The sequence below is a fragment of the Rhineura floridana genome, chromosome 2 (genome assembly GCF_030035675.1).
Source record: "Rhineura floridana isolate rRhiFlo1 chromosome 2, rRhiFlo1.hap2, whole genome shotgun sequence".
NCBI classification, from domain to species: domain Eukaryota; kingdom Metazoa; phylum Chordata; class Lepidosauria; order Squamata; family Rhineuridae; genus Rhineura; species Rhineura floridana.
This window is the reverse complement of record NC_084481.1, coordinates 104,369,428-104,392,056: the sequence shown is the minus strand read 5'-3', so window position 1 is coordinate 104,392,056 and position 22,629 is coordinate 104,369,428. Positions and strand designations below refer to the sequence as shown.

Below are 22,629 nucleotides of genomic sequence, written 5' to 3'. Positions count from 1 at the left end.
TCATGCTAATTGGCTCCTAGAGATGTCTGTTGTTGTGGGAGAAGGCACATGTGGGAAGAACTGAGAAGTGTGGGGATGACGATGGAGAGCAGCGAGTGGGAGTGATATAACTATCATGAAGGGACCCTGCACTTCTGAATTTGCTGCTACACTAGTGATTAGAGTGTTGGACTACAACCTGGGAGACCAGGGTTTGAATCCCCACACAGCCATGAAGCTCACTGGGTGACCTTGGGCCAGTCACTGCCTCTCAGCCTCAGAGGAAGGCAATGGTAAAACCCCCTCTGAATACCTCTTACCATGAAAACCCTATTCATAGGGTCGCCATAAATCGGGATCGACTTGAAGGCAGTCAATTTCCATTTTCTACTGAATTTATTAAGTCAATCTAATTATTAAACTGCAATTTTATCTGGACAAATAGCTGACTTGAATGCTAACGCAGAAAGAGCAGTTATAAGACTGATTTTGAATTCTTCTTCCTGCACAGCTGAATAAGGTCATTACTGTGCAAGATAAAAAAGGACAAATAGTATTCTAGACAAGCAGAATTGAGAGAACAATATACATCAAGTTGGTAAAAGAATGGAAAATGATTTAATTTATTCTATTCTGACAACATAGGTTGAGACAAAAATAGGGCAAGTCAAAAAAATGAAGCGCAAAAATGCTTCATTGAATCCTCAATAGTCCAAGAGGCTTTCATCTACTCAACTGACAAAGATGAGAATATTTCTACCAAAGATTTGATGAAGAAAGGCACAAATTGTGCAGTTTTGAAGTCATGGGTTAAAAACATATTGTTCCAATGTTTCTGGTAGGGATAAAGAAAATGAACCCAGCTAACAGCAAAAACATTTTTATTTTAATGTTCACGGTGTCCTGGTTTTTTGGCATATTGTTCTTTTATCCTTTTTTGAATAAGAAAAAGATGTGAGATAATGGCCTGAGTTATTAAGAAAAAGTGTATTTTATAAAACCAATATACAGCTTTATGGAGCCATTTATATGTATTTTTACATTTCATAGTATATGATCTCAGTCTGTAAACCTGCTTGAATCATGTGAAAGACTTCATATATTTTGCCATTTCTCTTACCCAATTATTTAAAACACTCTAATCCTAAATATTTGTTCCATTCTATTTACCTGCAGTGTTACCATTGTTTGGTATGTGTTAATACAGTAATAAATATTGGGCCACTTGACCTTGGTGCTGGGGGCCATCGTCCATGGCGCCCTCCTGCGCCACGTGGCCCAGCCCGTGCACACCATCACCTCGGAGTACGCCGTGGGTAATGTTGTTGCGGTGGCTTCTGGTCTCTTGAGCATTGCTGCCAGCGTCCTGGCAATCCTGGTGTCCCGGAGCTTCTCCCACCATTACCTGCCTTGGATCCTGGTCGTTATCTCCCTGACAAATTTCCTGATCTCAGGAGCCTGCTGCGTGGGGCTGGCACTTGCCATCTCCCTTACTGTTGTCAACGGTGGCCGTCATCTCTTTACCGGTTGCTACAGTTCTGCCCTTCCAGCTGATGCCTGCACTGTGATAACAAACAAGTGCCCTTTTGACACTACCAGCATCTATGACACAGCACTGGTCCTCTGGCTTCCTTCCTTGTTAATGGCAGCAGTGAAAGCCGGTTTGTCTGCCTGGTGTTGCACAGCCTCCCTCTCTCTCTGTGGAATTGGCCCCTCTTCAGCCTCCTACAACGTGGCCCTGCTTCAGGCAGCTGCCCCACAGGAGGTGGCTGCAGAGGAAGGCTCTGAAGGGGAGCCTCACCACCAGCCTCTGGTTGAAATGGACGAGGAAGAGTGCTGCCTTTGAGAGTGGAGGGAAGAGAGCGACCCACTTTTGCTGCTAGACTGTCCTTCATGTTCTAAAATGGACAGATGAGCTTGTGTTCAAGGTGCAGAGCTGGCCACGCAGGAATCTCCCCCAAATTGTTTTTTTTTAAGTGTTTTTAAAATTGTATATTTGTTTTTAATGTTTTTAATTGTTGTAAACCACCCAGAGAGCTTTGCCTATGGGGTGGTATACAAATGTAATAAATAATAATAAAATAATAATAATAATATTCCCTATCACAGGCAAACAAAGGAGATCCCAGGGAATGCAGTAATTATCGAACTATTGCCTTAATATCTCATACAAGTAATGCTCAAGATTCTACAACAAAGGCTCTTACCATATATGGGGTGAGAAATGCCAGACGTCCAAGCTGGATTTAGAAAGGGAAGAGGTATCAGAGATCATATCGCAAACATACTTTGGATAATGGAACAGACCAAGGAATTTCAGAAGAAAATCACCCTGTGCTTTAAATATTACAACAAACCCATTGATTGTGTAGATCTTATGGAATTCTCTACCAAATGACCTCCGCCAGGCCCCCTCTATGATGAGTTTCCGCCGGGCTTTGAAGACCTGGCTGTTCAAACAGGCTTTTGAAGTGGGTTAGGTTCTGTAGGTTCTGTAGCTATTGGTTGTGATTTTAATGTGCTGTTTTTACGTTTATTGTCTAATGTAATTTATATTTTTGGCTGTACATCGCCCAGAGTGGCTGGACAACCTCCCAGATGGGCGACTAATAAATCCAATAAATAATAATAAATAATGAAAAATTATGGAATGCTTTCAAAGAAATGGGGGTGCCACAGCATCTGATTGTCCTGATGCGCAACTATACTCTGGACAAGAGGCTACTGTAAGCTCAGAATATGGAGAAACCAATTGGTTCCCCATTGGAAAGGGTGTGAGACAGGGATGTATTTTATCACCCTATTTGTTTAATCTATACACAGAATGTACCATACAGAAAATGAGATTGGACGAAGACGAAGGAGGTGTGAAAATTGGAGGGAGAAATATCAATAATTTAAGATATGCGGATGATATCATACTACTAGCAGAAACCAGCAATGATTTGAAACGAATGCTAATGAAAGTTAAAAAGGAAAGCACAAAAGCAGGACTACAGCTGAACGTCAAAAAGACTAAAGTAATGACAACAGAAGATTTATGTAACTTTAATGTTGATAATGAGGACATTGAACTTGTCAAAGATTATCAATACCTTGACACAGTCATTAACCAAAATGGAGACAATAGTTAAGAAATTAGAAGTAGGCTAGGACTGAAGAAGGCAACTGTGAGAGAACTAGAAAAGGTCCTCAAATGCAAAGATGTATTACTGAACACTAAAGTCAGGATCATTCAGACCATGGTATTCTCGATCTCTATATATGGATGTGAAAGCTGGACAGTGAAAAAAAATGGATAAGAGAAAAATCAACTCATTTGAAATGTGATGTTGGAGGAGAGCTTTGTGGATACCATGGACTGCAGAAAAGACAAATAAACTGTCACTAGAAGCTAAAATGATGAAGCTGAAGTTATACTTTGGACACATCATGAGAAGACATGATTCAGTAGAAAAGACAATAATGATGGGAAAAACAGAAGGGTATAGAAAAAGACCAAACAAGAGATGGATTGATTCCATAGAGGAAGTCACAGACCTGAACTTACAAGATCTGAACAGGGTGGCTTATAAGAGATGCTCTTGGAGGTTGCAGATTTATAGGGTCGCCATAAGTCGTAATCTGCTTGAAGACACATAACAACAACAACATAGCTGTATGTATAGGTATGCATACCCTGCTGCATTTTTTATTTCAAAGTTCTATAAAGAGGCTGTTCTGGCCTTTCTGATCAGGAAAGAGCCACTAGAAATGCAGACTAAAGCTGTGAGCACACTTGCTGCTTACAGCAAAGCATTTCCATTAGCAGCACCTGGAGGGAGAACAGGTTGATCTACTGATCAGTTGTGAAATCTGTTTGAAGCTGAATTTAAAAACAAACAAACACTCAAGCTGATCTCATCAGGTTTAACAGTAAGAAGGGGTAAGGCTTGACTAGTGTTGTGTGCCCGTTTTCATAAAAAAGAGATAGAGACGCACTGGAACCGGCAGAACAGTGTGTCTCTACCCTAGATGAGTGCTTGAATGAATGGTTTCTTTTTCCTGTATCCTGAATATTGTACCCCAGCCTCAAGAGTTTATACACAACTATGAATGTGGCATCTTGCACAATTCAAACTCTAAACTCTTTCAGATAATGAAATACAACAGTGCTAGAATTTTGCAAGTGCCTCTTGTACCTTTTAAAATGAACACATTTTGGTGTGCACTTCATTTTGACAATTCAAATGCAGAACAGATTCGCCATCTTAACCACCGCCGCTGTGTGTGTGTGTATGTCTGTGTGCAGGTATATGCGTGCAAGTGTAAGTGCAAGTGTGTGTTGCTATAAACTTTATGCACTTTGGTCACTTTAAAGGTGATCACTAATTGTAAAATTACTTTAAAATTCCACATTTCATCTTATGGCTCTTACAAGGTGCAGAATTGTACCACAAGCCAACATTTTTTTCCATCCCTCACACTCCTTATTTTGTTTACCATCTAGCCTGGCAAAGAACTCTGGAGAGCTCAAAAACTTGCACACTACCTTATGACACTTTGGTTGCCCTAATATGGAGTTTGGATTTTTTTTTATGGGCCAATATGGCTACCTTTACTTTTTGAGTAAAATTACTGTGGATATAAGGATACCCAAACATATACGGCTGCAGGAAGATCCCTCCTCCCCTAACAGCAGACTTACTTGTACACTTGCCGCTGAGCTCCGTAATGCCTGTTCAGCCTGTACTGTTATAAAATGGACTGCCTTCAAGTCAATTCCAACTTATGGCAACCCTAGAGTTTTCATGGTAAGGGGCATTCAGAAAGGGTTTACCATTGCCTTCCTCTGAGGCTGAGAGGCAGTGACTGGTCAAGGTCGCCCAGTGAGCTTCATGGCTGTGTGGGGATTTGAACCCTGGTCTCCCAGATCGTAGTCCAACACCTTAACCACTACACCACACTGGCTTATAAAGGAGCACATTATTTAAAATACACCAAGTAGTACTGAGCCATATGAATTCCTGGTTTAGTCAAGATTAAACTGTCTTGGAAAAGAAACCGTAAGAGTCTCTAGCGAGCAGCTCTGCTCCAAAGAAATTTGGGGGGGGGGAGGGGCAAGGCCCAATACTAGGCAATAGGGGCCATCAACTGCATACACGAAACAAAGCAAAGTTAACTTCTGTTTTAATAACAGGAAACTCAAGCAAGTAAACGTTTTCCTTGGCGAATCAAAGAAATTTTCCATGAAAATGCTTTCTCATCTGTGGTTGAGAGGGCTCTGAAGGGTGAGGCTGAAAATCCCCCCGTGCCTAGAGGACGCAATAATAAAAATTATTAATGATTATTAATCCTTTCCCATCTAGCTGGACTTCGGCGCTTGCTCCTCCGAAAAGAGAGCCCTCTTCCACTTTCGCCGCCCCTCCCCGCCGCCCGAAGTTGCCAGAGGACGCAAGGCGGGAGGCCAGGCCAGGCCAGGTCAACAGAGCTCTTTTCACCGCTCGGCCACGGTGGCCAAGCCAGGCGTAATGAAAGGTAATTGGCTAGGCTGTTATCCATCTGCAGCCTACATCTTGCCTCCAAATGCCTCTAATTGAATTGCTGTAATTTTTTGCCCTTCCTAATGCACTGCCTTGGCGAGGGGAAATGGCCAAAGGGTGTGGGCGGCTCTCGATTCCCCCCGGGGGAAGAGACAAGCAGCTCCTACAAGGTTGAGCCGCAGCTCATAAATAGCTGAGCTCAGGCAGGCTTGGGTGCCACTCAGACAGCCCCCTCCCTCCCTCTGGTGCGCGCGTTATCCCGGCCTCCCCAAGACTTCTCCCGCAGGCACCTCCTCTCCGCCCGCGGGATCCAGGCAGTGAGTGACCGAGGGCTCCCAGAGATCAACCAGCCCCACAGCCGCCTGGGGACCGCTTCCCTGTCCCATCACTAGCCAGGAGGATCGAGCTGAATATCCGAGCGGGGCATCGCTCCTCACCACAAGGTACTGTCCCGTTGGGTTTATTATTTATTTATTTATCATTTGATTTATATCCCGCCCTTCCTCCCAGCAGGAGCCCAGGGCGGCATGCTGACCTCGTTCGCAACAGCTTTTGGAGTTGTTCAGATTTCAAAAGCAGGACACCCCTAGTGCTGTTTTTTTTAAAGCATGCAAACAAACAAATGAATAAAAGCATCGCCGGTGACGGCAAAAGACCCCCCCCCGACGCTGATCTGTTTCTGTCCCCTCCCAAGATCTGATCGCTGCTGTGACGAGCGCTCGCCGCCGCCGCCGCCCCCCCCTTCCATTACTTTCTTCCCCCTGGGAAGGAGGGCTCTCCACCCCCTCGGCTGACAGGCACAGGGATCAATGGGGTTTTCTCTCCTTTCAGATGCAGAGGTGTACTAGTCTCCTGTTCGCCTCCTTGATCTTCGGCGCTGCGGTCTCAGAGACGTTCGGGCTGGTCTTATCCGTAAGTAGCGCTTTCCGCTTTTCACACAACTTCCGACTAACAAGGAGCCGAGCAACACGTGCTCCGGCTCGACCTTTTCGTCGCGTTCCAACTCCTGGTGCAAATATAGGTGTGAACAGCTACTAAACAAACGCGGGGCGGGGGCAGAGGACGGAGGGAGTCGGGGGGGGGAGCCATCCTGTTTTTAAAAGGTTGATCTCTTCCAGTTGGAGAGGAACAAGTAATTTTTTGAAGGAGAGCACAGGAACTCAAAAGAAAATGGTGTGAATCTTTTGACAGAGTTTCACAGTAGTGAGAATATGAAGTGCTTGCTCCCGAGATGTTAATATCAACCTGGGTGCAGGCCTAAACTTATTTATCTGGAAGTATGGACTGCCTTCAAGTCGATTCCGACTTGTAGAGACCCTATGAATAGGGTTTTCATGGTAAGCAGTATTCAGAGGGGGTTTACCATTGCCTTCCTCTGAGGCTGAGAAGCAGTGACTGGCCCAAGGTCACCCAGTGAGCTTCATGGCTGTGTGGGGATTTGAACTCTGGTCTCCCAGGTCGTAGTCCAACACCTTAACCCAGCCTTTCCCAACTGGTGTGCCTCCAGATGTTGTTGGACCACAACTCCCATCAGCCTGAGGCTGATGGGAGTTGTGGTCCAACAACATCTGGAGGCACACTGGCTTAACCACTACACCACACTGGCTGTCATCTGGAAGTAAGTGCTGTTGAAATCAATTGAGCCTTCTCCCAAGTATCCTGAAACTACAAAATATGAAAAAATAGCCCAGTTGCATACAATTTTCTTCAGCCATATAGTACCCACAATTTTTCCTTAACATTCAGTTTTTGAAATTACACTATAAATGCTATAGACATAGGTATAGATGATCGATTGACTTATTTTCAAGTAAACAGTTTTAGATTTGGGTGGCTGTTTTATATTATGAAATGTATGATCTGTGCCTAATAAATGTGTGGTTATAAATTATCAGTTTTATTTCTCAGGCTGATGTTTCTGTCTTTTGAAATATATATTGGGCAGCAATAATAAAATGTGTCAAAAAAATTAATCTCCCAATTTTCCCTTCTGTAAGGCTAAAGAGAAAAGGGGATGGACTATGAATAGTGCTGGTTATCTGCTTGGCCCACGTGAGTCCAAACGTTTTCTATTATCTGAAAGCCATCTGGAATAACAGAAAATTAACTCTGGAAGGTTTCTCAAGCTCAATGCATACTAAACGTGTTATAGAAATGAATCATACGTGTAATATCCCATGCTAGTTCTCTCATTCCCAGCTTGGGGAGTTGACATGAAATCACTGTGTTCTCTCATGTTTTTTGTAACCTGCTTACAGTGGAATACTTTGAAGGAATAACTGTTCTATTGCCACGCTTGAATTCTGAGAGTAAACCAATTTTATCTGAAAGCTCATCATTCATTTCTCATGATGAGCCATGCACAGATTATTAAATATACACATGAGTATCTCTGGATGTGGTTATCAACTTTCCTGGATTCATACCCTGAAATGTAATTCTTGAAAGTTGTATTTTCTGCTTTAGAGTTCATATCTTTCAATTTTCCTTTGCTGTCTGCACATTTTTCAACTGTCTGCATACAGTGGGGGCACAGCCCAGTAAAGTAAACATGGCACCTGCTTTGCATGCAGAAGGTCCAAGGTTCAATCTCCAGATAGGACTGAGAGAGAACCCTGTCTGAAATTCTGGGGAACACTGCCAGCCAGTGTAGACAATACTGAGCTAGATGGACCACTGCTCTACATCAGTATGAGGCAGCTTCGTATGTTCCTAAATCCCAGGGAAAGCATTGGAATCAGACTTCGGATCGATTGTGCTGTTGATCAGTGCTTTATATAGATATATGATATCTGAGTTGGGGAAATATTTGCCATCATTGAAAAGGCCATTTTGGTAGAGGAGGGGACCAAGAGAGTGGCTGTGGAGGGGGGGGAAACAACAAAATTCACAGTAAGGTTCAAAAGCTTGCTCTTGGATAAATGCAAGATTAAGGATGTTTCCACAGTAACTTTTTCCTCCAGTATTGATACCATTTGCTCATTGATTTATTCCTGAAACTCCATTCTTCCAAATGATTGCATTCCTATTTTCTCCCGGGTATCATCCAGAGGTTTTTAAGGGCTGGTTTGTTTTGATTTTTGGAGCTTCCATCACAATTATAGTGTAATTCTTTCAGGAATGAACTGATGGAGTTATGTTGTCTCCTCTGGTATAGAGGTGTGACTTGTGAGGATGGGTAATCCTCTTCCTGTCTGTTACTTGGTCACTCCTTCACAGTTACCAGTTCTAAAATGCCATCCCTCTGCTATGGGTTGGCTGTAATTAAAAGCAGGAGTGGGCTAAATCTTCCTCTCCATTTTCAGGGGACCACACCAGCCTGGGTCTAGCTGAAACTATGGCAGGGTTTTTAAAAGTGAAATGGTTACAGAATTTATCAATTTCACCCATGTGTTCCCCCTTTTTAACTTTAGCTCCAAATCGCTTCAGTGGTGAAAAGGGGAAAGCTAGTTAATTTCACATTAAAGACGTGTAAAATATGTAGCCTATGCAGCATCATTTCAAGCAGAAGTGAACTTTCTAAGGCTTTCTTCCCTTTGCTTCTTGAACCCTGACGTTAAAGGCAACAATAAGGTAGAACTGACAAAACCTTTTCTCACCCCTCCACATGAAGAAGCAACAGAAGCAAGGACACGTTAACTCTGACAGAAGTTGATCAGAAATCTCCCAGGGACGTTCTTCCAGCTGGTGTGGTTTGTGGGAATTCTAGCTAAGAAGAAAGCGGCTCCCCCTGCCCCCATAGAGCAACAGACGCAATGGCAGCAGCAACAGCTCATTGCGCAGGGAAAGAGGTGACTGGTTGAGCAACAGCTGGTGCTTTAGTTAAGGGTAGAGGGCAGAGTGAAGTCTCCCTAGCACAGCTCAACCTTCTGACAGAAGGTGATCCCTTGAATAGAGACTACATCCTGAATCATGCTAGCACTGATATTATGTTGGAGAGGGAGGAATCTCTGACACTGTTGTATACAGCAGGGCTCCGTTTATACGGCAGGTTCCGTTCTGGACCACCGCTGTAAAGCGAAATCCGCCGTAAAGCAGAACGCATTGACTAACATTGTCTAAAATGGCGCCCAACACCCAAAAAATGCCGTAAAAGTGGAACAAGCGCCATAGGAGTGGGGCCTTTCTGCAGTTGACAACTGCTGTATCGGTGGAACGCCGCAAAGCGGAGCTCTGCTATAGAAGCACCCATTTCTTGTGGTTGCTTTTTTTAATACATCGTAGGGATCGGAGATGTAGGTGCTCCTGAGGAATAATCCCATGAAGCAGAGGGGTGGAGAGAATTGACCCCGCCTGCCCTAAACTGTTGCCCTTTTGATATTACATTTGCAAATACAGCTTATGCGTTCAAATTCATTGTGTTGAAACAGATATTAGACAGGTGCCATCTCTGTTATCTTTTCAGTGCCTATTGAAGACCTTCCTCTTTCAAAAAGACTTTTAAGTTGAGACCTTATCCCAGTCTGTGTTGGAATTGCTTTTAATATGTTTTTAAAGCTTTTTTAAAAAATGTTTTTAAAGATGTTTTGTTTTAATACCTTTTGAAGTCTGTTTTTATGACGTTTTAAAGTGTTTTTAGTGCTTTTGTTTGCTGCCCTGGGCTCCTACTGGGAGGAAGGGTGGGATATAAATCAAATAATAAATAAATAAATTACAGTGATGAATATGGAAGGGAAAATAATTGGATGGGCACTCTGGGATTGTTGTTGTTTTTACTATTACTGCCTAAGCCAACATTTGAAGTCCAGGTTACAATTGAGCAAGCCATAATAGTAACAAGGTTCCCCGTGTACACATCCTGAAGTAACCTCTAGCTGCTTTGATTCCCACTAAGCTGAATTTAACAAAAAACATTTTCAGAATGTAACAGTCGCACACATTCTCTTCTGCATCTTGGGTGTATTAAAGATACCTTTCCACAATTGGTCAATATTTGATTACAGTGATGAATCAGCATGCTGTAGAAATAACTTTCAAGCCCAGAAAAGGGGGTGTCTTTATGTATAAGAAGTAAAGCATAATAAACACATTTTTAAGAACACTACCCAAATACATCTACTTAGAATGTTTTATTTGTTCTGTTTGTGCTCGTGTCAAATGAACAGTGACAGAATAGACTGTGTAGACAACCAAATCTCCATTCCATACAAAGGAGATCTACTGATCAAGTTCCATGTTCTCTAAGGTTGGGTAATAGCCATCATCTGTTTCAGGTCGTATTGAACAGCTCCTCAAGGAAATGCCCAGTGCAAGGGGGAGAGAAGAGCCACCTGGGGAATGTAAGATGGCTTTTGGAGGTTATTTGTGTAAACGAACTGCAGTTTACTGTCAAAGCAAACTAACTGAAAGGTCACTTCTTAAAACCAAAGGAAGCAACAGTGCTACTACATTTTCTAAATTGGACACAGTGGGCCTAAGACTGCACACTTCATGCATCCAAATATGCTCACCTCTTTTAGTCAAGGCTTTTCAGGAATGGACAAACAGGGCTTGCAAATTAGAGATCGTTTAGAAGATGCCTTTCTCATTCATTGCTAATGGCTAAGTTCCACATTTGGCTGAAGCAACACATAAACAATTGGGATGCATTATACCAATAGCTGCACCACTCCAACATAATAAAATATAACATTGTGATGGTGCTGGAGCAGTCGTGTGCCAGTGTTGCAGCTGAATACATTGGTTTACAGTTGGTGTGTCTGTTTAAGTGACATGCTTCTCTTCGTTCATTTGCTGTGTATCATTCCATCACAAAACGCCCATTATGTCCTTGTTCAAACCTGAAATCTTTTTACCTGGTGTGAATCAGGTAAATCTCAGGCTACTCAGTAAACATTTCCGGGTAATAAAACCTCTCTCATTTATCAACAGATGCAATAGATAGAGTTTTTCATGACAAGCATGGTCTAGCTGGTAAACGTGACATACAGCCTGAAGGAAATACAAAAGCAGGTAAAGTCATTATCTCTTTTGGGTACCAACTGAGGAGGGGATATCCCAGGGATATCTGGGAAGCTGCCCACCAACCAGTCTCTGGCATTTTTCTGGATTCTAAAGAAAGCCTCTCTTCCAAAGTTCTCCAGAGGGGCTTGGCAGCCTTTCAGGAGATCTAAACTTTCAGCAGGTCCAGTTAACCCACTGATGTCTGGGTTGTGTCGCCCCCTTCTTAATTCTTAATGTACTTTAAAATTAAAAATATTTTTAAATGACTTAAAACTAGAGGGAAAGCCTCTTTTCATACGGTATATGAGAACAGTGTTAATGGATTGACGGGTGCAGATTATAGCAACTAGCTATTCAGAATTCATTGTTGTGAATAGTTAGATGTACATACATGCCTAGTTCAGGCTTCAAATGTTCACTCTGGCAGTGATAATGTTCATATGTTGGGAGGCTGGGGACATGGCCCTCCCCTCAACAATGTAACTGAAGTAATATGTGACATGGGTCCCCCTCCACTTTTCAGAAGGAAGAATCACATGAATCAGCTGCTTGTATGAGTCTCCATGTGGAGTACTCACATCATATGTTATGTGTGTGGTGGAGGCATGAGTCTCTCCATCACATAAAGAATTTCACCACTGAGATAAAGGCCTGAACTCGACCCCCAAAGTGTCTCAAATGTTGTTTTTGTTCTAGTCCGAGAGTCATGTTGATTTTCCGAGGGGGAGGTAAATGCCACCAGAAAGAAAGAAAAAAGTCAGCTCGCTGTGTAGGGTAACTGTATGAAACCAGAGGGTGCATGGACTTTCATGGGGAGTTTCTTTGTACCTACAGTAGAAAGCAAAAAGGTCACTACTATGAAATCTCTTCCCAATGCCACAAATCATTTTTCATAATGCCAGTAGTAAAAACATTTTCAGGCTAGCAACTTTTCTGGCCTTAAGGCTGACTTAAATACTCCTCAGTTTTTATTATCGACCTAATTTTAGTGCACCTTTCTCACAAAACTTGGTGTTGACTGGGCACATGCAGATAATTTTATGCACATTTATCACAAAAGATAATAAAAACTGGAGGTTTAGCGCTTTTTATGTGGGAGAGTTATCATTTGAATAGATTTAAAATGTACCTCTTATTCTTCAATTACAAACTAGTGCAGAGGTTTGTTTTTTGGAAGTATTAAATAATGGAAAGCCTCAGGGAGACCTAATTTTGCAAACTATTTTTTTAAAGGCTTTAAAATGTAATATAATCCATGTGGTCATCAGAAATCTGTGCTTATGTTAGGTACATTTGCCAGGTAAAAGAAGACTTTTAAAAAATATATTATTATCATAATCAAAGTATGAGAAATTGGGTTGTATCCAACTAAATTGCACGTATGGAATGACATCAGCGAGCAGAACAGAACTTGCCTTCCAGTAGTGTGTTGGCAAATTCAGAAGTGCAGGGTCCCTTCATAATATTTATTATTTATTTATTATTTGATGTATATCCCACCCTTCGTCCCAGCAGGAGCCCATAATAGTCACAGCCACACACACCCCACAGCAACACCTCCTTCTAAGATTATACAACCTTCAAAGATTATAGAATAACCTGCCCAGGTCTGAATACTGATTTCTGCTTCTCTATCCTTGTTAATGCCTTCTACAACACAGATGTCCCTAGGAGCTAATCAGCACGGAAGGAGAGCGTGTTTGCTACTGAGAAGAGTCTTCTCAGTGGCTGACTCACCTCCTTTCACTCTGATTGGCTGTAATCAACAGGAAAGAACAAGAAAGTATGTTAGAAGACTCTTCTTGGTTGCCAATATACTTCCTTTTTAAGCAGAGTGGCTTTTAGGATGCTGGAGACATTGTGACCCTGCTCCCAAAAAAGGGATCTAAGACCCCCTGGGACCCTGGATGACTATACTCCTGTTCCCTCTCCTTCCCCCCATACCTCTGCCCCCCAAATCTGCTCTGGGGAATTCCCCAAATGTCTAGAGCTGATTTGGGGGTGATGCAGCAAGCACACAGGTGAGTTAGAGGGAGGGAGATTTCCGCTGCAGTTGAGGAAGTCGTTCCACACATACATATGGATGTAATCCATATACACATTTACTTAATATTTTTACCTATGAAAAGTAGAGGCTTTAAATAATGGAAATCAATAATGAACTTTTCATAGAGGATTCTAAATTCTGGCCTGGTGTCCCTACTTGCTTGTCACAGAAACAGACCAACTTCTGTTTCTTAGAAGCAACTTCATTGTTGCTGGAAAATATACTATAGTTGCTGATTATAGAGATCTACCATGATTAGACCCCTAACAAAAACATTGTCTAGTCAACAGGGAAACACACACCCTTATATCTTAATGTGTATTATATTATTGCAGTTTTTCCCCATTACCACTGCTTAATTATTTTATTAATAGCAAATTCAGTAATACTTGACTAATATTTTCCAGGTATTTTTGGAAGACCACTGACTGATGACAGTATTATGCATACAGTAATTGAATTTTTGACCTACTTACATCTCAAAGGTTAGCAGACCTCTGTTTTCACTTTGAAGGAATAATTGTGTTAAGTCATTTGAAATGAATAGTTGTACCCATTCCACTCGCACAATGGGACTTCCTCTTCCTCTCCTCTCCCTGCGTGCCCCAGGGGTTGGGGGACCCTCTGGAGCAGATTTTGAGGGTGCCTGGGGCTTCAGGGGAGAAGAGGGGGGAACTCCTTTGTGCAAGTGGAAGTGCTTTGTGCAAGCGGAACAGCAGTGTTGGATACAACCCTTAGACAATATCTCCCCCTCTAATAGTAAACTGTTAGTGACTGGTGGTGAGATTGTGGGTATCTGCATACTCAAAGGAACCCCAAGAATAGCAACAGCATCCTTTCCTGGAGAACACAGAACTTGCCACTGCAGGTTTGGGATTAAGACAGTTGGATCTTCCCACTCACTCTTTTAGTCACTGGAGGGTTTTTCATGTGCTGTCACTGGCAGAGACAAGACCATAAGAAGAGCCCTGCTTCGTCTCCTCCAGCATCCTCTTCTCACAGTGGCCAACCAGATGCCTGTGGGGAGCCTGCTAGCAAGCCCTGAGTATCCCCACTTCTGATTTGCAGCAACTGGTATTTGGAGACACACTGACTCTGACAGTGGAGGGAGAACCTAGCCATCATGGCTAATAGCCACTGATAGCCTTATCCTCCATGAATTTGTCTAATCTCCTTTTAAAGCCGTCCAAGTTGGTGGCCATCATTACCTCTTGTGGAAGTAAATTCCATAGTTTAACTATGTGTTGTGTGCAGTAGTGTAGTGGCAGATTTAGAAATCCAGGGTCCCTTCGTGAGTCACCAGGATCGGCCTCACAGGCCAAATTTGACAGGTGACTGGGGACACCCACCTGTCAATCACATGACATCATTATCCAACCCACTTATCAAAACCCCTTACAGAAGGTTCCCAAGCCACAGCATCCGGTTGGCAATCAGGTGCTTGGAAATCACTGCACATGGGGTGCTGCTATCCCTATGCTTGGCACTTCCCAAAGCACCAAACACAGAGCTAGCAAAGTGGTTGTTTCTGCCTTCCCTATGAAGGGTGGGGACAAAGAAACTGGTATTTTACAGGCATTGCTGCCTGCAAGAAAGGTCCCTCTCGCAGCTGATCTGCAAAAAGCAGGTTTCTTTCCCCTGCGTTTTGCATATCAGCTGAGAGAAGGGCTTCTCTCTTGCACATGGAAGCTGTAAAATACAAGGGGCATTGCTTGTCAAGTGTTTCTTTCTCCTTGCACAGACTCACTGCAGCCAAAATGGAGGGTGCATGGGGAGAGAAAGAAAGAGGGCTAAGAAGAGTGGGTGGAGAGGTGAGGTGGCATTTCCTCACAAAGAAGGGGGCAAAGGAAGGCTGAAGAAAGGGAGAAGGAAGACTGCTTGTAAAATACAAGGGGAATTGCTTGTAAAGCAGTTCTTTTTCCCTTGATTGTGCTTTTTGCAGATTGTTGGTGCGAAAATGGAGGGGGGAGAGAAAGAGCAAAGGGCTAAGAAGAATGAGGCTGCCTGTGTTTTACAAGGGGAAGAAACCTGCTTTTTGTAGATCAGCTGTGAGAAAGAGTTCTGTCTCATGCAGTGATATCTGTAAAATGCCCTCATTCTTCTTAGCTGTTTGTCTCTCGCCCCCCCACACTTTCTCCTAGACAATCTGCAAAAAGCACCACTGAGAAAAAATATTTTACAAGCAATGCACATTGTATTTTACAAGCAGCCTTCCTTCTTTCAGCCTTCCTTCATCCCCCTTCTCTGTGTGAAAACTCTATTTTTCCTCACTCTTAGCCCAATCCTCCCTCCCCCCCAGTGTGCCCATCTTCACCTACCCTCCACGTTGGCTGCTATGAGTCTGTGTGGGACTCTTTGAAAGCCCTACATTTTTGTAAGATTCTGATGCAAACCCCCTAACAAATCAGGCTTGAGAGAGAAATGTCAAGTATGTCAAAAATTGAAGGGCTGTGTCTGAATTGTGTCCAACAAATTTGGCAGAAAACCACAAATTCTAAGATCTGACAATGGAGGAGAGTTTGTGTCCAGGGCTATGCAAGACTTTCTACGTGAGGAAGGCATAGAGCACCAGACTACAGTTGTTTATACTCCGGAACAAAATGGGGTCACAAAATGCATGAACTGGACTCTTGAACAGATGATTTGTTCCTTGTTGGAAGATGCACAGTTACCACAGAAATGCTTGGGGGAAGCAGCAGTTACTGCCACCTACCTGCAGAACTGACCTCTGGCATCTGCAACCAACAAAACACCTTTCTAGCTATGGCATGATTAGACACCAAGATGTGTCTCACCTTCATGTATTCGGCTGCAAGGCCTTTATACACATCCCGAAATAAAAGAGATCAAAATTTGACAACACTGCCAAGGAAGCAATATTCATTGGATATTCTTCAAAGCAGAAAGGATACAGAGTTCATAGATCCCAAAACTGGCAAAGTTGGAGTATACAGAGCTGTCCACTTTTATGAAGGAAAGTGCACACCAATCAGAAAGGGCACCACACCGAACAGATGACAGCGAAATGGAATAAGAAACTGAGCTATTCTTCCACCACAGAAGGGATCATTATTATACACCAGCAGAGGAAGACAAGGAGTCTGAGCCAGAAGAGGCATCAGAGCCAGGAGGGGCAGCCAAAGCGTCAGCACCCAGACACCCTGAACGCACCAGCAAAGGTGTACCACCAGAAAGACTTGCTTACCGTGTGAGAGATGAACTTCCAGCACCGAGATCTGGAAAGAGTTTGAAGTCTTACCCAAAGCTGAAGCTGAGAGGTGGAGGTAGGCAGCCAAGGAAGTGCTGGAAGCTCTACAAAAGAACAAAATTTGGACACTGACCAAGCTTCCTCAAGGAAGGAAAGCTGTAGGCTGCAAGTGGATATTTAAGAAAAAACAAGATGCTGAAGGAAAAGTTGAGAGATACAAGACAAGCCATCTGAAAACTTCTGTATATCAGCACTGTTACCAGGCCAAATGTGATGGTGGCAGTGGGATACCTGTGCAGAAAAACCAGCTCGCCAACAAAAAAGGACTGGGAAGCAATCAAGAAAATGGTGAGATATCTAAAAGGCACTGCTACCATGAAACAAGTTAGTGGCTACCTGAGATCCTAAACCAGTGGGATATGCAGATGCTGATTGGGCTGAAGACACTACAGGTTGAAAATCCACCAGTGGAAACATCTTCTGCTATGGAGATCCAGTGATCAGCTGGGCAAGAAACAAAGAAGAGATTGTAGCACTCTCTTCCACAGAAGCAGAGTATGTGTCAGCTTCTGAAGCAAGCAACATGGCATGGCTACTCCTCTGTGGCGCAGAGTGGTAAGCGGCAGTAACGCAGCCGAAGCTCTGCTCATGGCCGGAGTTCAATTCCAACGGAAGGAGGAAGTCGAATCTCCGGTAAAAGGGGTCGAAGTCCACTCAGCCTTCCATCCATCCATAGTCGGTAAAATGAGTACCCGGCATATGCTGGGGGGTAAAGAAAGGCCAGGGAAGGAACTGGCAATCCCACCCCATATATATGGTCTGCCTAGTCAACGTTGCAAGACGTCACCCTAAGAGTCGGAAACGACTCGCACTATAAGTGCGGGGACACCTTTACCTTTTTACTTGAACTGTTTAGTCATGATGCATGAAGACAACCAAGGATGCATCAGACTCATGGAGTCGAAAAGGGTAAAATCATGAACCAAGCATATAAACATCAAGCACCATTTCATTAGCGATATCTACTGCAGAAGACTGCAATACTCAAAATGGAGTATTGTCCAATGGAAGGCATGACTGCAGACACTCTGATGAAGGCGTTGGGCAAAGTCAGATACTGCAAGCTGCAAGACAAGATGAACCTCGTGGGCTGAACCAAACACTCATTGAGAAGGGGTGTTGGAAGTGGGGCAAGAGCAACTCCTGTTTGGGTTCTTTTGTTTGTATTCCAGAAGGAAGATAGAGTTAGGGTCCTCCAGCTGGCTAGGCTTGCCTACCTTTACCTGAGCTCTTCTCTACCTAACTTCCTTCCGTTGTAAACTGATATGCTCAGGGAAGCTGACCTGCCCCTCCTTCCTTTGTCTTCTTTTTCGACTGTCTGAGGAGAAAGGAGACATCTTTGTCTTTGCTCTCCCTCCTGAGCCATGAGGGCAATGCCCAAGTCTGGGCATTGCGCCTCCAACTTAGTTAGCTAGAACTAGGTATGCCTTGCCTATCTGCTATGTATTTCCATAAATAAAGTAGCTTTTCTTATTTTACTAAGTCTTAAGTCTCAGTGATCTAAATGCAGGGTAAAAGCCTGCTTCTTAGGTAAATACACACACTGGCACACACATGCAAGGGGATCCATGCTGATTGCTGATTAGCTGTGTAGCTTTTAAACACAAGCACACACTTGGCTTTCTGTGGCTTGATTGGCTGTAGAGACAGACAGACACCAGGAGAGGGCCAGCTGCAAAAAAAGTCACAGGGCTGTGTCCCGGAACGTCCCCCCAGGAAAACACACCTCTCTGTGTGAAGAAGTACTTTCTTTTGTCTGTTCTGAAACTTCCAACATTCGGCTTCATTGGCTGCCCCCAAATTCTAGTGTTATGCGGGAGGGAGAAATACTTTTCTATATCCACTTTCTCCATACCATGTCTAATTTTGTACATGTCTATCATTCCCCACCCCCTTAGCAGCTTTGTCTCTAAACTAAAAAGCCCCAAATAATGTAACCTTTTGTCAGAGGATAGTTGTTCCAGCCCCTTGATCATGCTGGTTTAGTTGGCTGGGACATAGCTTTCTCTTTGTAGCATCCTCACTCCAGAACAGACTTTTTACACACACTTTTCCAATGCTGAATAGCTTCTTAATTGTTTCAGGAAAATGACAGGTGAAATAAATTTCACCTTTCCAGAATTTCTTCTGGTTTTTAGGCAATGTGTTTTCTACAAAGGGAGCGGTGTGTAATGTATGTAGAAAATCATTTGTACAAGGAGAGAACAATAACAGCAAGATGAAAGGCAGGCACTGTAATTGCAAATCTGATGACAGTGTTTCTGTCAATGAGGCAACCTTTGAGTCAAAGCCAGAAAATGTTTCCTCAATAAGGAAATAAAAGCAGATTGGATGACATATGAAAATGTTCTTGGGTGGCAAACCTCATGCAGCTGTGTGCAAGAAGAGAAATATACTCTGAGTTTGCCATATATTTAAGCTAGGGATGGGGAAGCTGTGATCTTCCAGATGCTACTAGGCTACAACTCCCCTTCAGCTCCAGCCAGCATGGCCAATGGTCAGGGATGATTAGCTGCTCCTGTTAGAACAGAGGTTTCCCATCCCTGATTTAAACCCTGAAACATGTCTGTATCAACATTCCAGCCAGCCATAATTGCAAATAGTCAAGGAATTAAAGCATAAAAAAGGAATAATGTGTTTTTTTAATTTTTTGAGAAAAAATGAGTTAGAATGCTTTGCTTTGTATCAGAATTGCTTTAGAAATTTACTGTAGCTTTATAGATTTGTCACTGAGCACTTTCTTTCCTATCACACAAAAATACACTTTTAATTTTCATTTATTTTTCAGAAGCTGGGGCTTTTGATGACATACCTACAACAGTTTCCTCAGAAGAAACAAATCAGTCTTGAAAGAGAATGTATTCATACTCTGTGTTATAAATTCCCAACATCAAACTTTGAACAAAATAAGACATTTATTGTCTGCATTGACCTTTCACACTGTTACTCATTGTCAACTTCTTTTTGTCTTTTCTTTCTTCAGTGATGTCACATTGTAAAAAATTTCCTTGATAAAAATTTTACTTTAGATAAATGACAAAATAAAAAAATAGCAGCTGCATCTTGTTTCACATTTCCTAGAATATTATGAAGCTTTTGCTATAGTTAAGGGGGCTTCAGTCCTGCTTTCAGATCTGTTTCTTTTCAAGGGCTGATAGTGACAATAGGGGAACTCATTTGGTGTGACCCAAAAGAAATCTCTTTTTGCTGTAAAGCAAAGAAATGTATGCAGTAACAACAGCAAACACAACTACCTGTTTCAAACAATGCAGATCCTACCCAAGACGCTCAGACAGGAACCATTTTTGATGAGTAGCTCGGCAATGGAAACTCTTCCAAGCCAAAAAGCCATCATCCATAGCAACAGGTAGATCTATGGGCTGTTCAGTCCTCTTGACTCCTTTACGTCCTTTATGCCAGGTGACAGAAGATGCTGCACTAAGGGTCAAACTACATGTTATGCTTAATGTGTAGTGTGCGGCTACATCTCTTGTTTTGCTGAAATCAGTTACAGCTGTTTCCGCCGTCCTTCCTTTAGCTCTGGCAGACAATCAGCTACATTGCACAGTATAACACTCTAAGAGGCAGGCCTGTTAGTCTGTTGTAGCAGCAACAGAGAAGTCCTCATAAGCATCTTCCATTGGTGGACATGTATGTACCACACATACCCAGCCCCTCCCCTATGTCTTTTGTAAATAGCGAGGCACAAAGGGCCATGAAATGCATAGGCTGGCAGTAAGTCTGTCACAAATCTATGCAGAGCCAAAAGTAATTGTTTAAAAAAAGAAATGTAGTATGTAAATGTAACAAATAAATACCTTTCCTCCATGGAGCTCAAAGTGGTGTATATGCTTCTCCACCTCCCTATTTTATCCTCACAACCCTGTGAGGTAGGTTAGGCTGAGAGGCAGTGACTGGCCCAAGGTCACCCAGTAAGCTTTATGGCTGAGTGGGGATTCAAGCCCTGGTTTCCCCAGTCAGAGTCCAGCACTCTAACCATTATACCACACTGGATCTCATATGAACAGAGTGACCTATTAATACTAGTAAGCCAGTGTGGTGTAGTGGTTAAGGTGTTGGACTTCGACCTGGGAAACCAGGGTTTGAATCCCCACATCCCACATAGCCATGAAGCTCCCTGGGTGACCTTGGGCCAGTCACTGCCTCTCAGCCTCATGAAAACCCTATTCATAGGGTCGCCATAAGTCAGAATCGACTTGAAGGCAGTACATTTACATTTTTACAATGGTAATAGCACAAAGCTTTGTAGGGTCCTTTTCTGGGAATGGGATAATGCGTTAGTGGTGGTGGGGAGCTGTGAAAAACAGAAATAGCTAATTGGAAAAGGGTCCAGTATGCCTCCCTTCTACGTCACTAATCTCTCTCACACACACACACTGTTTCCCAATTGAAAAGCGCCATTGGGTTAATGCATTGGTGGGAAACGTGTCGCTCTAAATGCTGTTGCTCTCTGACTCCTGCCAGCATGGCCAATGGGCCAGGGGTGATGGAAGCTGTAATCCAGCAATATCTGGAGGGACACAAGTTTCCCATCCCAGGGCTACCGTTACATGTAGCATATATAGTTGGCCTAAAGAAAGAAGTCTACACATCTGTTTTAACGTTTTTGTAGGAGAGTGCACTTTCTGTGAGAGAGTAGCAGCTCCGATTCAGATTCCATTGCTATTATTTAGCACAGCTACATTCATGGATAGTGTCTTTTTCACTGTATTGTGTGACCTTTCTCTGAATATGAGGCAAAAGAACAGATTAGAATCTTAGGATGTAATCCTATGAACACCTGGGAATAAGTCTCACTGAAGAAAATAAGACTCCTGAGTAAACATGCACTGGTTTGTGCTGTTAGTCAAGCATATGGGCATTTCTGTGTACAACCATTCCACCTATAAATTCCGATCTTTCTCAGGCCTTGTTGTTAGCTTTGTAAAAATTGAAAAAACATGGGTACTCAATTATCCAATTTACACACAAGTGAATCTCATTCTAAACATGCAAAGTGGTGGAAATTTCTCCAAAGATGGAACAAATCCATCTTCATTCAGTTTTTTGGCAATGATTGCAGGACAGTCAGATCCATGTAGAACTTAGCCATGATGGGATGCTCAAATCCAAGCTTACAAGAGTCTGTAGATAAAACTGAGTGTGCGTTGAAGATTGCTTTTGAGGCTCAGAGACAGGTATTCAGGCATGATTGTAGATCTAGGGTTGCCAGCATGTTGCTCTCCAGATGTTTTTGGATTGCAACTTCCATCATACCTGACCACTGGCAATGATGGCTAGCGCAGATGGGAGCTGGAGTTCAACAACATCTGGAGGGCACCACATTGGTTATTCCTGTTGCAGACCTGGAGGACAATACAGCTCCAAAGCTAGAAGAACAGGGACTTACACTAGATACTACAAACTTCACCTGTAGGGGATGCCTGAAGGAGTGAAAATTGGCAGCCATCTCTGTTTCTTCCCGCTCCCTCCATCTGCATGAGACAGCTGGGAACAAAACAAACAAATAAATAAATATCCTCTCCAGGCTAGAAACTGAACTTGCAGGTGTCAGGGCCTAAAATGTGTTAAGATACCTTAGGAATTTTTCAGCAATATCATGGTTAATTATATCAGTACCCTTCTGAGGAATGCAGTGCTAATAGCGGATTGGATCCTAAGCTAATGGAGGTTAATGGAAGAAAAAAATCATGTTCCCTCATTTCCCTTACAGTTAGCTGCACCCCCAAAAAAATTCTTGAGGATAAGGGGAGGATCCTGGACAATGTGGAATTGGGTATGGGGGGCAGGGGAAGGGGAGGAATTGCTCAAGTTTGGTCTTGAATATTGCAAAATGTTTCCCATCCTCT

The 22,629-nt window shown here is 43.0% G+C and overlaps 2 protein-coding genes across 4 annotated transcripts; both read left to right on the top strand.

The window, feature by feature from the left end:
• Positions 1-1,195: 1,195 nt before the first annotated feature.
• On the top strand, positions 1,196-5,558 carry LOC133377972 (keratinocyte-associated protein 3-like; the record flags this gene model as incomplete). Its single annotated transcript, XM_061612759.1, has 2 exons — positions 1,196-1,687; positions 5,328-5,558. Coding segments are annotated over 2 exons (723 nt in total), but the record flags the coding sequence as incomplete, so codon positions are not given.
• On the top strand, positions 5,347-20,345 carry GAL (galanin and GMAP prepropeptide). Of its 3 annotated transcripts, none has more exons than XM_061613077.1 (7): positions 5,347-5,944; positions 6,333-6,413; positions 7,499-7,553; positions 10,715-10,780; positions 11,373-11,453; positions 13,899-13,976; positions 19,551-20,345. In XM_061613077.1, the coding sequence occupies exons 2-7, from the start codon at positions 6,333-6,335 to the stop codon at positions 19,607-19,609; spliced, it is 420 nt and encodes a 139-aa protein (XP_061469061.1). In that variant the 5' UTR covers positions 5,347-5,944; the 3' UTR covers positions 19,610-20,345. The 3 variants fall into 3 exon arrangements, with proteins under 3 accessions (XP_061469061.1, XP_061469060.1, XP_061469062.1); XM_061613076.1 differs by having other exon boundaries at positions 5,354-5,944; positions 19,548-20,340; XM_061613078.1 differs by lacking the exon at positions 10,715-10,780 and having other exon boundaries at positions 5,383-5,944; positions 19,548-20,333.
• The last annotated feature ends 2,284 nt before the right edge of the window (positions 20,346-22,629 follow it).